This window comes from Pteronotus mesoamericanus, unplaced genomic scaffold, assembly GCF_021234165.1.
Source record: "Pteronotus mesoamericanus isolate MK-2021 breed Mesoamerican mustached bat unplaced genomic scaffold, CSHL_Meso_final contig_24, whole genome shotgun sequence".
NCBI lineage: Eukaryota > Metazoa > Chordata > Mammalia > Chiroptera > Mormoopidae > Pteronotus > Pteronotus mesoamericanus.
The window spans coordinates 2,104,443-2,121,223 of NW_026555100.1; the positions used below are offsets into that span (position 1 = coordinate 2,104,443).

The 16,781-nt window shown below is 47.2% G+C and overlaps 1 protein-coding gene across 20 annotated transcripts in view; it reads left to right on the forward strand.

Annotated features, from left to right (window-relative positions):
- KCNMA1 (potassium calcium-activated channel subfamily M alpha 1) overlaps positions 1 to 16,781 on the forward strand; it is a 718,090-nt gene that overhangs the window by 204,352 nt on the left and 496,957 nt on the right. For all 20 annotated transcript variants that reach the window (XM_054572515.1, XM_054572516.1, XM_054572498.1 and 17 more), the window contains exon 2: positions 3,338 to 3,499. In XM_054572515.1, coding sequence (XP_054428490.1) covers positions 3,338 to 3,499 — 162 coding nt within the window. The remainder of the gene's footprint in view (positions 1 to 3,337; positions 3,500 to 16,781) is intronic.

Sequence of the window (16,781 nt, forward strand, 5' to 3'; positions counted from 1 at the left end):
GCCCTGCCCCTTACCATTCCTTCCTCTGTGTGTCCCAGCAAGGCCACTTCACCTCTCTAGGTCTCTGTCCCCTTTCCTCTGGAGCATGGGGTTATGGTCCCTGCTCCTGAGGAGGGATGCTGTGGCCAGAGTGAGGTCAGAAGTGGCGAGGGCCTTTTCCTCCAGGCGGGGAGCGCTCCCTCGGCTGGTGGCATCAGGCTTTGCAGAACTCCAGCCCTCTCCTCTGCCTGCCACTCCCCCAGTCCTGCCTCCCATGCCTGTAATTAAGCTCAAAACATCCAGTGTAAGCAAATAATAACAAGGGCATTATCTCTCTTTTGTCTGTGTTTTTCTTTGCCTATCATAAAGTAATTAAAATAATGAATGCCTTGTAAAACAATAGGTAAGAGGGCTGGCAAGAGAGCATTATCTGCCATATACCATTTGTGCTGTGAATTATTAATGCACTGAAACCACTGTGACTGGAGACGACTTCCTGCCTCCCAGCACTTTTCTTGCCGGCTCCCACATCCAGGGTCTGCCAGGCAGCTGCAACCCTGAGCTCCAGGAGTTGAGGATCAGAGAGCTAGCCCTTCATTCACCCTGGTCGCGGCCTCGGGCCAGTTTAGAAAGTCCCAGGGAGGCACTGCTGAAGAGGAAACACAAAAGCCTCTCATCTGCGGGCCTTCTCCCTGCCCCATCTCTTCCCGGTCCACTCCACGTTCTCTAGTTCTGGAAGAAACAGTTCTGGGCCTGGGTGACGCGAGGGCTAGGAAGGGGCTGGGTGTTAAGATCCATGTCCTATTTCAGATAATAGCAGGGATGATCAAGGGTCATTAGGAGTAGTGGTTCTCAAAGTGGTGTTCCCAGACCAGCAGCGTCAATATCACCTGGGACCTTGTTAGAACTACATGTAGCGGGGTAGGGCCCAGCATCCTGGGTTAGCACACCCTGCAGGTGGTTCAGATACCCTCTCAGGTTTGAGAGCCACTGCTAGAGTGTGAGGGGCTGGAGGATAAGTGGGAGGCTGTGGGACTCATTAAATTGAATGTGTATTAAGTGTCCTGGGGTGCTGTTTAATCCCCACGGTGGCTGTGGGCGGGTAGTGTTGTCCCATTTCGCAGGGCAGGTCCCACCGAAGCAGGAGAGCTGGTCCTACGCCTTCAGTTACTAAGGCTGACCCTGGATGAGGGTCTCCTCTTCCCCGACCCCCACCTATGCAGTCTTTATATGGCCGAGACATGGTCCTACCCCACCCCTGAGACCGGCCTTAGGTGGCCCAGGCAGCGGGCTCCACAGATATCAGCAGGTGGCCCATAAATATACCCACCTTGTGCCCACTCCCACCCCACCCCCACTTCCTGCATCCTCTTGGACTGTGTGTGGAGTCCTCTTGCACTCCACATGGCCCAGCACACTTGGAAGTAAAACATGAGCACCCCGGGTTGCTGGTGCTGCTTCTCTCTTCCTAGCTTTCCCGAGCCTGGGGTGGCTGGAGGGGCAGAACCAGGCATCAAGAGCAGCTTTCTGCCAACCTGCAGGTTGCATAGAGCAGCGGTCCCCAACCTTTTTGGCACCGGGGACCAGTTTTGTGGAAGACAGTTTTTCTACGAACCAGGGTAGCGGGGATGGAATTGGGATGATTCAGGTGCATCACATTCAAGCTCACCTCCTGCAGTGCAGCCCAGTTCCTAACAGGTCCGTATCTGTGCCAGTCTGTGGCCTGGAGGTTGGGGACTCCTGCCCTGAGGGATGACTCTCCCATCTAGACTTCCAGCTCTCCTTTCCTCACTCTGCCCCACCCTCTCTCACTGCAAAGATTTTTACCTCTGCCTTTGGTTTTTGCCCTCTCTCTCCAATTCACAGTGATCCCCAGGGTCAGTTTTCTTTGGAAATTAATTCTGGTGTTATAAATGATGAATATAATTGTGCTGGCATCTTTTAAAACATCTATAGATCTGCAAAAAAAGAAAAAATCTCAGTAGGTATTTGAGTAAGGGGCTCAGCTCAATTAAATTTAAATTTTAGAGAAATAATGGATACATTTTTAGTATAAGTATTTCCCGTGCAGTATTTGGGCTCATACTTATACTAAAAATTTATTTGTTGTTTATGTGAAATTTCAGTTTCTCTGCCTGTCTTGTGTTTTATTTGGCAACCCTAAGCCCAGGTTTCATAGTCAGTGAGGGGCTGATACTCATAACTGTATTCATTCATTCATTCATTCATTCGTTTGTTTGTTCGTTCGTTCGTTCGTTCATTCATGTTTATTGAGCCAGCTCTATTCCAGGCACTCATTTGGCACTCAGGATACAGCAGTGGTGGAGAGGCAGACAGTAAATGAAATAAGTGAATTATAGAGTATATTAGAGGTTTTAAATGCCATGGAGAAAAATAAAGCAGAAAGGTTATTATGTTGGAAGGCAGGGTTGCAATTTTAAAAGGGTAGCCAGAGCAGACTTCATTGAAATAGTAATATTTAAGCAAAGACTTGAGAGTAGTAAGGGAACAAGCTGTGACCCTTTGTGGGAGAAGTGTATTTGTGGGAAGAGAGCGCACATTGTGTGCAGAAGAGTTTCATTTAAGGCCCAGTGTGGGTCTCAGTTATCTGATGATGTCAGCCCTGTTTCCTCAAGCACATTTTGGGCCATGAAGGGTAACTTATTGTCTCTTGTATATGAAAAGGTCTGCGATGGATTTTGGGCATAGCTGGATTTCAGGTGTTCAAATGATGACATCAGCATTTCATCACTTCTGCTCTTCTCTCTGCTGCCTTCATTCTCAGGGAAGGATTACCTTTCCTAGTCTTTCCAGCAAAAGTCTCGGGCTTGAGTTTTGTTGGGTTGGGCACACATCATGTCACCATCTGTGGCCCAGTCACTGTTGCCAGGGAGATGGAAAGCCATGACTGAGCAGTCCCCATTCCTGGAGCCAGCCGGGGTCTGACAGTCCCTCTGTGTGACAGACACAGAGGGAGATGAGGTGGGGATTTCCTTACTAAGAGGATTGGGCACACCTGTGAGAAGGGCCTGAAGGCTGGGCAGGTGGAGACCCCAGTCAAGACACTTTTCCGCTTTTCCTCTTAAGCTTTGTGATTTTGTTTTCTTTAAAATGGGAAGAGAAGTATCTCATTCTTTCTTTTCAAAGATATTTTAAGAAGAAATAAATAAAAGATTATTTTATAAAAAGATTTAAAAAAAAGAAAAGACCACAGCCAAAACCCATTCCTTTGTTCCTAATCCTGTCTCTTCAAGCCAGTTCCTATGTTAGCTGAGGACCCTTTGATTTTGGGGGAGAGGTTGTGTTTTTAAAATGCTCTTGGTCCCTATGCCTCAACCCTTGTTCTCTCTCTTGTCAGGAGGCCCAGAAGATTAACAATGGCTCAAGCCAGGCTGATGGCACTCTCAAGCCAGTGGACGAAAAAGAGGAGGCAGTGGCAGCCGAGGTCGGCTGGATGACCTCTGTGAAGGACTGGGCGGGGGTGATGATATCTGCCCAGACACTGACCGGCCGAGTCCTGGTGAGTCCTCAACTTCTTCCTCACATAAGGAGGCCTGCTGTCTGGTCCACGATCACTTTGTTGCTAGGGGTGTGATGTGTCACGGGGTCTTCTCCAGGCCACTGGCTATTGGGAGATGGGGCTAACGGGGAGTGCTTGTGTATGGTCATGGAGGACTGGCTGGGTTCATGCGTATCTAAGCCAGTGGTTTGCAGAGTGGGCTATCGTCTGGGGCACAGAGGGTCTGTTGGGGAGGGGCTGGGGAGTTCTGAGTGTGTATGTGTGTGTGTGTGTGTGTGTGTGTGTGTGTGTTTGCTGGCCTCCTGGGGATGTTACTGTTGTCCTCTGAATGCTAAGCAGAGAACCCCTTTTGGGAGGTTTCCTAACCTCCTGCCCTGTATGATCTGGATCCTTCCCATGGTAGACATCCTCAGTCATGCTGTGTGAAAATCATCGATAGCCCACCCGAGGCTGTCTGGCCCTGTGCTTGGAGCATTGCTCCTGCGACCTTATTTCTGATGAGGCTGTATCCTGCCCCATCTGCAGCCAGGGCTTATCCTGTCCCTTCTCAGTGCATTGCCTGCTTTCTCTCTATGCTTGGCTTCACTGACTGGCCTCATGGCCTTCTGCTTCTTGGCAAGGAGCATAGGTGAGTCAAGCTTGTAGTGACCAATCATGCCAGTTTGCCTGGGCCTGAGGGGTACCTTGGACGTGGGCCTTTCAGTGTGAGGTTAGGAGAAGTCTTTAGACAAACAAACACAAATTGGTCACTGGCCAGGCCATGCCCCTGACATATGTGGACCCTTTCTTTGGGGTAGCCCTGCCTACTGGCTTTCTTGGGTCTACTCTGGGTAAGGAATATTCCAAATATTCTCAAATATTGCATTCTGATTAATTTCTTATTATAATTCTAGAAGCGGTTTTTATGGGCCGCCCTTCCTGGTCCTGAAGCTGGGGCTTGGTCAAAAGTCATTTGGCTCTTAGATAGTGAATGGTGACATCCTGACGTCTGAGTGGATCAAAAATCAGGCAGGGATACTGGAAAATAGATATTATCACCCTTGACCTTCCATGGAAAAAAACTGAACGAGGTGGTGACTGTAGATATAAGGAGGTGGTGAAAATTTCATCCATCAGAATCCTTCTAGGGGAGAAATGTACTTCATGTTTGGGGAAAGTATCTTACAAACAGCTTGAAGGAAGGAATAAGACACTGAATGTCATGCTTGATCACAAAGTTGTTGGCCAAACAGCTTTCAAGGGGAGACAGAGTTCTGTTATTTGAGGGGCCCATCATGAGCTGAGCCTTCTGAAAGTCTAGTTATGAAGCTGTGGCTGATGTTAGTTGGTAGCAAAATAGAAAAGGGAGACATTTAATGTTGAGATTTTGGGGGAACAGGAGAGAGAAACTGGTGAAGACGGTTGCTGCATGGAGGAAGATAGGAGGTTTTCCAGGTTGATAGGACCAGGGAAAAACTGGGCAGCCCTGGGTATCTAATGAGGTAGTGAAGGTGGCACAGCTGTGGGCTGTGCTGTGGAACCCCTACCCTTATCATCCCCCTACCCTTCTCCTGCCCTGCCAAAGTGTCCAGTGAATCTCCATTGTTCTTCTGTGCTTGCTTATGAGTAGATTCCACTTATGAAACCTAAAGGTGTTGAATTCTTGGTCGGGGATTCACGTGGGACCAGTGGAGGCAGTGCCTTCTATATGTATGGTTGTGGTGGTGGATGAAGAGCAGCAGAGAGTTTGGTTACACAGATGTGTAACCCCCACGGCTTCCACATGGTCACTGTGGACAGTTCTGATTATCTCCAGCAGCATCAGCTAAAGGTTACCAAGCACCAAGTCTAGGTCAGGTGTTCTTTTCAGCCCCGTGGAAAACAAGGCGTGATCCTGATTTCATTGCACTATGGATGGAAGTTATTGAAGGACTGTCTGGAGAAATGCTAGGAGTACAAGCGTTGTGTGAGTGTGTTTTGGTGTGGGGAGGTCAGTATGGGGAATTTGAAGGGATCAAGAAAGCCAACATAGGGAAGAAAGGCTTTGAGCTGAAACATCCATTTCAAGATGGACCAAGCACGTACTTGTGATAAAAAAAAAATAAAAACATACCTGAGCTTGAAAACAAGGGACCATTTAGTGGGCCAGAAACTGAATGCCTAATAAGACAGTATTTGAATTGAGCTTTGAAATGTGAGTTAGGATCTTGAGCCTCAAAGCAGAGGAAATTGTTTCAGAGTGAGGAGCAGTAGGAGCAGAGAAGGGCTGCTGCATTGACGGACTGAGGCCCGAGGCCCGAGGCCCGAGGCCCGAGGCCCAGGTCCAGGCTGTCAACACGACGGCACTCCAGGGGAAGTAAGCCTGGGAAGGTTGGTTGGAGACAGCTTGTCGGCTCTTCAGGTGCCAAGCAAAAGAATTTGGATGGAATTTTGTAGGAAAGGAGATTTTGAGGGAAAGGTATTATGATTGGTGGTTGTGCAGGGAGAGGGAGTGGACAAATGGAGACCAAATTCATGAGGTGGGGAGCTCAGAGGTACTAGGATCAGTTAGCATAGTCAGCTCCCAGCACCTGTGATGGCAGCGGACCTGGTGAGGCAAGGCCTGAACTAACACCAAGCTGTGGAAGCAGGTAGGTGGATGTGGGTGACATTTTAGATGTGGAATCACAGGCCAAGTGCACCCAGCACCCACCTTGATACTACTACTGAAATAACATTACCGAGAGCCTCTTGTGGGCCAGGCACTATGCTTTATCCTGCATCTTATAATTAGATTGAAGGGTAAGGACCATATCAATTTTTTTTTATCTTGCATTTTGTTGTGGTGTTGTAGGGATTCATTACAAGGGAGCAAGCAAGCCAGTGTAATCAATGAATTTATTTCCACTTTATAGTTGAAAAAACCAAAACATAGGAAGGGCAATGACTTGCTGAAGAATATGTACCCTCCAGGTTAGTTCCTGCAGGCCTCTGGACTCCCTGTCTAGTGCTCTTTCTGTGTCATTACTTCTAAGTTGAAGATAATGCCTCTTCTTTTGTAAGCCACTGCCAGCTGTCACTTTGGCTGTGACATTTTGACTTTACTGTCTCTGAGCCAATTAGGTCCTAAGGCTACTTGGCTGGATTCTCTTAACATTTGCATGGACAAGCACAACCTGCTCAGTCCTGCTTGCCCAGGAAGCCAGATGCTCTCCGAAGGTCTCCTTGGGGAAAATCCTGTCCGGGCTGCTCTGGCGCACTGCGAGCAGAGCAGCTCCCCCTGCACAGAGGGCAGGCATCCCAGGGTTCCAGAGCAGGCTTCTGCTCTAGGAGAACGCATGTCCTTGCTCTGAGCAAGGAACACATTTCACATTGGAGCCTCCGTGCCTGCTCAGAACCCAAAGTTGCATCTGTCTGGAGCTGCCCCAGTGTTTATCCTTCCAACAATGGGACTAAAAGCAAGATTGGACACCCAGCTGCTCAGAGTTTCCCTTTTCAATTTTTAATTTGTTTTCCTTGACGCATGGCTCTGGATCTTAGACTCCACATCTGGGCCCCCCTTTCACCTGTCCCACTGCCTCAGGTGAGAGAGCCTCAGAGCTGGGGCCTTGTGGATAAGGCTCAGCTGGGGAGCGAAGCGCCAGGACAGCCTAGGCATAGCTGTGGACTCCCCTTATGCCCGGGCTCTCTCAGAGGAGCACATTGTTCATTCTTACTTATTTCTCACCTGCACCAGACACTGCTAGGCACTGGGCATAAAGCAGGGGGCACCAGAGATCTGGGCTGTGAATTATTTATAATGATAAACTCGATATAATGTTGTAGAGCTCAGTCTAAAAAATGATCAATGATTGCCACCATTGACCAGTGCTTTTTATAGAGAACACCTAGAACTTTATCATCAAGGTGGTAATTCCTTGACCAGGTCTCCAAACAGCTGGTCTTTGCCTTGTGTCTCACCTTGGCACTCACTCTTTAGCTTCACCAAAACAGTAATACTGGACAGAGCCTTCCCTTGGAGCATGTGGCTGAGGGAGTCCGTGGCAAAGTGAAACACCAGGCTATTAAGGGTTATTGCTTCTTTTATCTTTTCTTTAATTAAAAATATTTATTTCCAAAAAAATTTTTCTGATTATGAAATTTTGGAACGTACTGGAAGAATTGCTGATAAACCCCACTTTGGGTGGACTCCCAGGAGGTTGCCCACGCTGAGGGCATTTCCACATAGCCATGAATGCGTTTAGGATACCTCCCAGCTGTTTGTTTGGGCATTGTCGGGAACTTTGTTCACTGCATGTCATATTTTTCTCTCTGTGCACAGACTCGGAGGGGAAAGTAACTCATTGTGCCAGGATTTGCTGTGGTCCTCCTGGCAAACCTCTAGTGAACAGTCTAAACTGGGAGAGGGATCATGGCTCTCTTTTTGTTGTAGCTGCTTGGAGCCAAGTTGGTGGCTTATATAAAATACAGAATCTCAGGATTTGCATTCTGTGTATTTGCCTTCCCCTGGCTTCATCTCTGTGTCTCTCCTCTCTTTTTCTCTTTGTCTTGATTTCCTTACTCTTCTCTTGAACTTCCCAGGTATGGGGTTATGTAAGTGCTCCATACAGTTTTGTGAGCAAAGGCAGTGCATATAGATGAAGAAGGCAAGCTACACACTGAATCAGCTTTGGTATTGTTAGGTCATACTTTATGGAAACATAAGCCAAAATCAGTATCAGTGATAGTCTAGTTCAGGGGTAGTAAGCTGTTCTGTAAAGGGCCAGATAGTAAGTCTTTTAGGCTTTGCAGGCCAGATGGACTCTGACACAGCTACTCAACTCTGCTTTTGTAGTTTGAAAGCAGCTATCAATAATGCATGGGCATGACTGTGCTCCTATAAAAATTTATTTACAAAAACAGGTGATCGGTCAGAGTTCTTTCATGGGCTATAGTTGGCTGACTTTTGGTCTAGTTCATCTCCTTATTTTATAAATAAAGAAATTGTAAGTCAAACATTGAAAGAAATTCCTTAGAAAGGAATTCTCTGAGATAATATAGCGCAAGAGTGACAATAAAGAGAACCCATTCATAATGGGGAATGTTACAGACACAGAGATATATATACTCACACCATCTGCATTAGTACCTTTTTCTGAGTATTCATAGTAATTTCCACATTGATCTCAGAGTGACTGTCTCCCTAGGGAAACTATGGCTTGTGGCCAAGCGTGACTTCACCTCAAAGTGTAAGCTGCGTCTGTACTGCCTCGGCTGTACCTGAACCCCATTTGCTACAGATTCAGTGTTTTGTGCTTTTCTTCAAAGACTGGTTGTGCTAATACAGTTGTTAGCTACTTGAGTAAACATAGAGCCTTTAGAATTACTATTTTGATTATTTTTCCTATATTCCCATGGTCCTATACTACATTTGAATATTGCTCCAGGATGCATCCACATCTAACCCATGAACTGAAAATATATGCTACTTGCTTTTGTCTGGGGGATGATTAGTCAAAGTAAAGAGAAAGAAAAATGCCAGCCTTTTCCTTTATCGTCCTAAATGTATTGCATATGTGGCATTTCGCTTTGGCATTATAAACATAGTCTTGCTATTCCATCCTTATCTCCCAGGGCCCAAAAGAAAGCATGTATCAAATACACCTTTCAAATAGAAATACTTCTGTTGGTTTCATAGCGTTAAATAGATGCGCTCACTGCTGTACCGTTTGCCCATGAAATTGGAACAGTTGAACAAAATGGAGGTGCACATGGGTGTATGCTTAATCAAATACATGACATTCATTGCCATCGTTTGTCCCTTTAGGTGGCTTGTGGTGCTGGTGACATTTCTCATGGTGCCTGGTGGCAAATCACACACTGCTCACATTTTCATCTTTCTCTACCTCTCCCGTATGCTCCACTTGTGGTTTTGTTTTTTTTTTGTTGTTGTTTGTTTTTGTTTTGTTTTTCTTTTTTACAATTTAGGAAAATCTATACCAAATTTTTATGTCACCTACAAAAGTCCTATGTAGCAGAAAAACCAGAGGTTTCTCTGGCATGTATTTTTACTATGAATGTCCCCATATTGAACAAGTAGATCCTGCTCTCTGTGAAATTGGGAGTAAATTGAGATTTTGTTTGAGTTTTTTTTAAACTCCCCTAAGTGAGACTTCTTTTAAAGGAAACGCTAATTCTCCTTCAGTAGTTAATAATAGTTCATTTTATCCTGTGCATAATTAGAGTTTATATTTTGGGTATGAGTCAGTAAGTCAAAGAAGGTATCCTTGCTTTATAAAATTATTACATATGAGATTTTGTCTTCATCTGATGAATGACGCACTAAATTTATTTATTGTGACCCAGCATCACTGGGTGAGGAAACATGAGTTGGAGAAGTCCCTGATCTAGCAAGGCACTGACGGTAGGTGATGAGCTGCTGTTTCTGGAGATGGTCACAGAGAGGCAGGACCACCTCGGTGGCACTGTTGCTGACCGCTGGCCAGACTTCATCCCTGTGGCTCTAATTGGGTTCTACAGCAGACTAGATCTAGGAGATGTTCCAGAATAAAAGTGGTTTTCTGGAACTCAGACAAATTATTTCTCATCCCCTTTTTGAGATTGCCAGTGTGTATCAGCGTGTGAGCATCGAAGAAATCCTACAGTAAGAAAGCAAAAAGGCTTTTCTCGCCTAGCATTTTCCATGTCTGTTACACCGTGGGATCCTTTCTCATGAAGCACCCATAGGCATCACCAAAAACACACTTTGGGAAACATTGGACTAGCCCAGGGATCGGCAAACTGTAAGCCCATGGGCCAAATCTGGCTGACTGCATGTTTTATATGGCCCACAAGCTAAGGATGGTTTTTATATTTTTAAATGGTTTTAAAAGAAGCAAAAGAAGAATATTTTGTGACATGTGAAAATTATATGAAATTCAAATTTCAGTGTTCATAAACAGAGTTTTATTGGGATGCAGCCATGCTTACTCATTTACATATTTTTATGGCTGCTTTTGCAATGCACCGCAACAGCAGAATTGAGTAGCATCCACAGAGTCTGAAATATCCACCAGCCTAAAATAGTTCCTGTCTGGCTCTGGACAGAAGAAGCTTACCATCCCCCAAACTAAGTCACCAAGTTCTCCTTCTGCTCTGTGACTGTCACTCTCCAAGTGGGACTGCTCTGCAATTCCTCATGGCACAAGGTAATGGCTAAGAGGTACCATCTATCCCTTTTTCATAGAGACCTCCTTCATTTACCTCCATAAGCTCAACTAAATGATGCAGAGAGATGGGGAAACAGAGGCCAGGGCTGGGGAGAGGGGGTGCTTCCAAGTTCCATAGCAGGTTCTCAGCTGGCTCAGCATTAGATTTCCCCTTTCCGTGGTCAGTGGAATGTATGTGGAAGTTCTGTAGCAGGGTCTCTCCCTGAGTTGCCCCCGCTGCTACTGCCGCATCCCCTGCTGTCAGTGCACCCCAAACCCTGCCTGGCAGCCCAGAGCCTCGTCCCTAGCAGAGAGAGCGCCCCTGGTTCTGGCCTGCAGGCTGGTGCCTCAGCCGCACTGGCTGCTGTTCTCCATTGCTGGCCTGCAGGTCCTGTGCTCTGTGTGCAGCCTCTCCAGAGCGTTTTGTAAAGAGCAGCTGTTAATGTTACTAGCTGGTATGTTGGCTTCTCCGACCTCCCCTGTAAAAATGAAGGAGAGTTTCAGAAATCAATCCTCAACAGCTCTGGAGAAAGGAAGAGCCTCTTGTTGCCTTCCTTCTCTGGGGTTTCGGTGTGGGGGAGATGAGGGGGTGGCAAGTGGTACTCACTCTGTCCTTCTACCTCACCCACCTGTCTGCACATCCATTTATATCCCTTCATCCATCTCTCCAGTCCTCATACTTTTGTTGATGTTCCCTCACCACATAGAATTGAATGTCGTACCCAGTCAGTGGGTGCCTAATAAATAAGGCAGGGCGCTTGGGTACCTGTGCAGCAAGCAGACGGGGCCGGCCTTCCCTTGCCAGTCACCTTGCTTCTGTTCTCTCAGCTCCAGCCTCTCCGTTGGGCCTGGGAGATAGGAGCCCTGCTCCTTTGCTGATCCAGCGCTATCTGAACTGGGGCCCCTGCTCTCTTTTGATCTCCATCTTTCTCATTTGATTGGAACCCCAAAGGGGGCAGGTGGAGCACGTAGCATCCCCAGATCTCCAGCTTCTGCCTTTCCTTTTTCCCTGGCATTGAAATGTGGAGGGCCGCTATGTGTGGAGCAGTAGGGCAGTTTGAACCCAGCTTCTACAGTCATCCTTCTCCACCAGTCTCTTGGGATTTTACTAGGGGCTAGTTGCTCCCCATTTTGGTGCCTCAGTTTCCTTATCTATTCAATGGGCATAATGAAAGTCCCAGCCTCTTAGTGTTGTTTTGAGAATTTGATACATCAGTGAATGTATGTTTAGAATAGTGCCTCTTTCATGGTTGGTGCTTAATAAGCATTAGCTATTATTATTTTTGTTGTTGTTGTTTGTTTTGTGAGCCCAGTCACCATGTCATGGAGGAATTGGGTGGTCTGGAGATAGAGCCAAGTGGAGAATAAATCCTTTCCTGTGACAGACATGGAGCATCCCTCAGACAACACCAAACTCAGATGTCCTCTCAGAGTGCTGTGCTAGTTCTGGGCACAGCCATTTGAAAGGGGTCTGAGTATCCCAGGCAGACCCTGTTTTGGGTCTAACTAGCTGATGGGCTTTGTGCCATACACACAATTCAGGCCTTGTCATTTCTGAAGCTGGCTCTTGCCAGCCTGACTCACTGTTGTCAAGTAGGCCAGGAAATCCTCACTTCATAGAGCCTCCCGAGCTGGCTAGTGGGGCTGGGTGGGCAGAGGGAGGGCTGGCTCTCCCTGGGAGCTATGTATTGTAGGCGGGTGTGTCACAGGAAACGCCTTGGCAGGATGACAGATGAATCTTGTGGAAAGAAGGTCAGGTGCGCTCAGTGTGGTCCCCATGTCCTGTTCTCCCTGGATGTGTGTGTGTTAGAGGGGTTGTTGCTGACAGACACAGGACTGGTTTCAGAGGGCTAGTCATCCTAGAACTAGGGGAGGTGTCTTTAACATTCATTTTTGCTGGCAGCAACCTCAAAGCCATTGATGCAGGAAAGTGTGAAGAGTTGATAGCAAAAATGTTATGTCTGTGTTTTGATACAATGCTTTGGGTATCAAGGGTTTTGAAGTGATAACTCAGAACCTGGAGTTATCCTTAGGCCTATCCTTAGTCCTTGGATGGGGCTGGGAGCCGACTCTTCCAATCCTGATATCACATTCTGGACCCCAGGGGTCTGGACAAATGTGTTTATGTGACTAATGTTAAACTCTGCCCTCCTTCCCTTCCTCCGTTCCCAACCAGTGAAAGTTGGCACCCCCTGGAGGTTTTGTAGGAAATGGACCTGCCACCTTGGGCTGGGAAAGATTGACCCCACAGCCTTCTGAGGATGCCGGTGGTTTAGCAGCCCTTATTTGCCAGAATAATAACTTACTAGATTGCAACTCTCCTCAGAACCTCCATTTAAGCTGCAAGGAAGTTTGTTTATCAGGGAGACTCAAAAATAGAGATGATGGTGATGACGACGACGATGACGACAAAGTCGCTAGCCTTTGTCCTTATTGGGGAGCACGTGCTTGGAAAGTTGCACTTGGAACCACACGCAAGCTGATGCTTCCAAGTTTAGTTGAGTAGGCTATGTTTAGGAGCGGGCACACTGCCGTGCCCGTAGCCCCAAACAATACCCATTTGGTGCACTAGAAGACCCATTTTAAAAGCCTGGCGCCAGAAAGAGGATTTTCTCCCCTTCTTCTTCTTCAGAAAAACAACTACTTCAGGGGAATGACAGCAACAGAAATCCACCATTTGCCCTAAACATTTTATTGCAAATGAATGTTCTCTAGTGTTTGAGCAGTGAGGAAACTAGGACAGGACTGTTGCTTCTCTGCCTTTCTTAAGGAATTAGGGCACTTGAAAACTCAATTAAATGCACCCAGGCCTCTTAAGCACCAGGGCTATCTTTTTGTTCATCTAGTTAATTTTAGTGCACAAAATTGGCCTGGTGCTGACATGGAAGCACAACAAAACTGGGAAGCTAGGGACCTAAGTGGAAGCTTGGTTCCCAGTTGACAAGCCTACAGGGACACAAATCTTTCTCCAGGGCACCGAAAGTTATCCTTACACTGCATGCACCTTCTCCTCAGGCAAGCAGACCTCTGGGCCTTCCTTGCTTACTGGAGGTGGGCTAATCCAGGAAGTGTAGGGACTGGGCATACTGGTGGCTTGCACCTGGGAAGAATCCAAGATCCAGCAGATTAATCTGAAGGGCTGAGAAACCATCATCTTCCTAGAACGGTTCCCAGGCTGCTTTAGCAGAGAAGCTGAATTTTGACCTTTTCTCCATTCCTCTTTGTAGTCTTTTTTTCCCTTTTCTTTTCTGTGACTGTTGGTGAAGCGACTGCCCTAAGGGAAACAGGGAATAGCTCATTGTAAAGGAGAGAGGAAGAAAAGACCCTGTTTTCACACCACCCTCCCTCAAATTCAGGCTTTGCTCATACTAAAAATAGCTTGAAACAGAGGCTGAATCACGAAAAGGTAGCGTTTCAGAGCGCAGAGGCTGCCGGCTTCCTGGCTGCTACACGAGCCTCTTGGGCTGGTTAGCCTCTGGGCTCCAGTTCACACAGGAAGGCGTGGGGTTTGGAATCCTCTCGGGAGGGGTCCAGACCATTTTGCCTGTGTGGCATGGTAGATCTTTCGGGAGTTAATTTTATCAGCTGGGCACTCAGTGAGCTGGCTGCCTGGGCTTGTGTCCCAGGGATGAAAAATAACTTCCTGCAAAGGAAAGCTGTTGTTTTCAGGAGCTGCTTAATCCTGCAGGCACCTGTGTGGGCTCCTGGGGCAGCTGCCATGAGGTTATTGTCTCCCTCTGAGCCATGAGGTGGGCGACCTGGTTTCTTGGCCACCTTAGACCTCTCCAGGAAGAAAGCTTAGATCACCAGAAAGAAGGTAAACAGTTTACTCACCTAGGTCTATGTCGTGTGTCTGTCTGGGCCTTGGGGATTGGTGATGGCATTTGAGACCAACTTGGGATATGAGAAGAGAGATGACAGTCACTGTCATCTGAGGAACAGTGGCCATCAGAAAACTGGGTTCTAATCGTGGTTCTGCCATAGCCTTTCTGGTGACCTTAGACAAGTCAGTTTCCTTTTAAGGCCATGTGCCTCCATGGATAAAATGAGGGGCTAGCAGTAGTCCGCCAGTAGTTTGTTTCTTTGCAGCCCAAAATATTTCCACGTTTTCTTATTCGCTGTACTGGCCTTCAGTCAGCAAAGACAGCAAGGGGTGACCTCGGACCTAGTCAAGGGGCATCCGTGTGTGGGCCTCCCATGGCTTAGCATTCTATTGGGAACACAATCTCAAACTCTCCCTTGTGGTAGGGCCCCTGCCTCTCACTTACCTCCTATGATCTACGATTTTTCCCCCTCCAGACTGATTTCCAGGTGGATCTCCATCTGCAGAGAAGGGAGGCAATGGGTAATGGGGGCAAGGTCTGTGACAGTGGAGTTGGGTGGGAGGAAGGATGCCTTGGGAGGAGGGGGTCACATCCCAAGAGGCCAGGTCCTCTCTGGAGGAGCTGGTTTCTTCTAACCCATGTCAGTCTTGGACTTCCGTCCTTGAGCCACCTTCAAACAGTCAGGAACCACTGAGGAGGTCACATTCCAACTTGGTAACCCCGGTAGCACCAATATTAACCTTAAGAGCCTCCTTTGTGATTGAGCAGCCTTTACTTGGGGACTCCCTGGGTGAGAAGCACCCTGTCGTCTGCTATTTGCATTGCTTTGTCAGAACAGCTGCTGAAGCAAGTTTTCTTCTTCCTAAAAGTCCATGCTTTTCTAGAGGCAGAAGCAGCTTCTTCTCTTTGTATTTGTGAACATTTCATAAGAGGCACATTTATTTATAATAATGACTGGAAGAAGCACCCACGAGGGGCTGAGGAAAAGGATTTCTATGATGAGAGTTGTTTTTTATTTCTGGAGCAAGGTACCCAAGGGGCGGTGGGAGCTGCCAAGAGATCCCCCAAATTTACAACAAAGGTGTGAACACTGTGGGTGATGAGTGGGTTTGGCACTGCAGAAGTTCCTCAAATTCTTGCTGGTGGAAATCACGTACTTTCATGGAGTCCCAAGGAAAGCATTTGGAAAGACACAAGTGTTGGAGGTTCTGGGGTGGTGAGATAGAAGGCTGTCCCTAGGTTTTCAACCTCCCATCTGCATTCATCCTGCAATGAAAAAGTCAATTTTGTCTTCATCAGGACCAGAAATAGAGCCAATGTCCAGAGATCCTGTGCCACGTTAAAGCTTAGTCTTTTGGAGCCCGTGCAGTTTGCCACAGGCCCCGAGTGGCTGCTAGACCACATGGCTGCTATGAAACACAGAAGCGCATAAGGTGGGGGAGGTTGGGGGGGGGAGAGAGAGAGAGAGAGAGAGAGAGAGAGAGAGAAGCTCTTTGTTGCCTTGGGATGGACCAGGCACTTCTTCAAACTAACCAATCAACTTCCCAAGCTTTCACAGGCTCCTGATGGGTCCATGCCATAACCAGTCTATTTCTTAGATCTTTCAGGGTTGTGTCTCTTATCCACTCCCATCCGTTTCCCAGGCTAGACTGACAGGCCTCTGTGGTAGCCATTTTGGCTCCTACTGTGCATATGCTTTACCTCCCCCCTTAGTCTAGGCTAGTGGACCAGGGAGATTGAAAATCCCATCCTTCTTCCCTACATCGAGGAGAGAGGGATGTTAATCTCCTTTGTAGCCCAATGGTGTGATCCCCTGGGGCTTGTGAAGCTGTGGCTTCCTGGTTAAGCAGCCTTATGCTCCCTAGTTGATTATGCTTAAGAATGTCTGATCTCCTTTGCTCATTCCCTTTCTTTATTAGTATTTAGCTGCCTATGCTAGCAAAATGACATTTCATTTTAAGTGAACTTCTTATATGGACTTTAAAGAAACAGCCACAACAGACCCTCCCTTGGCTGACCATTTCAAGTATTTTCAATTTTATTAACATGATTTAAGCAAAGACTGTCCATATCATTGGGAGTAAGAATTGAGTCTTTCCCTGGGTGCTAAATTGCAAAACATCACTGTTTGTCTGACTTGTGCCCACTTTGCAAACCAGTGGGGTTATCTGGTAGTTTTTCCCAGGAAGTTCCAGCATTGAAGCACAGGTCCAAAGCACCCCGACCCAGGCGAATTGATGTGTTGCAGGGTCAGGGTCACCTCCAGCAAACAGAACAGAAGGGGTTCTGCAAGCCACCTTTCCAGTCTTTCCT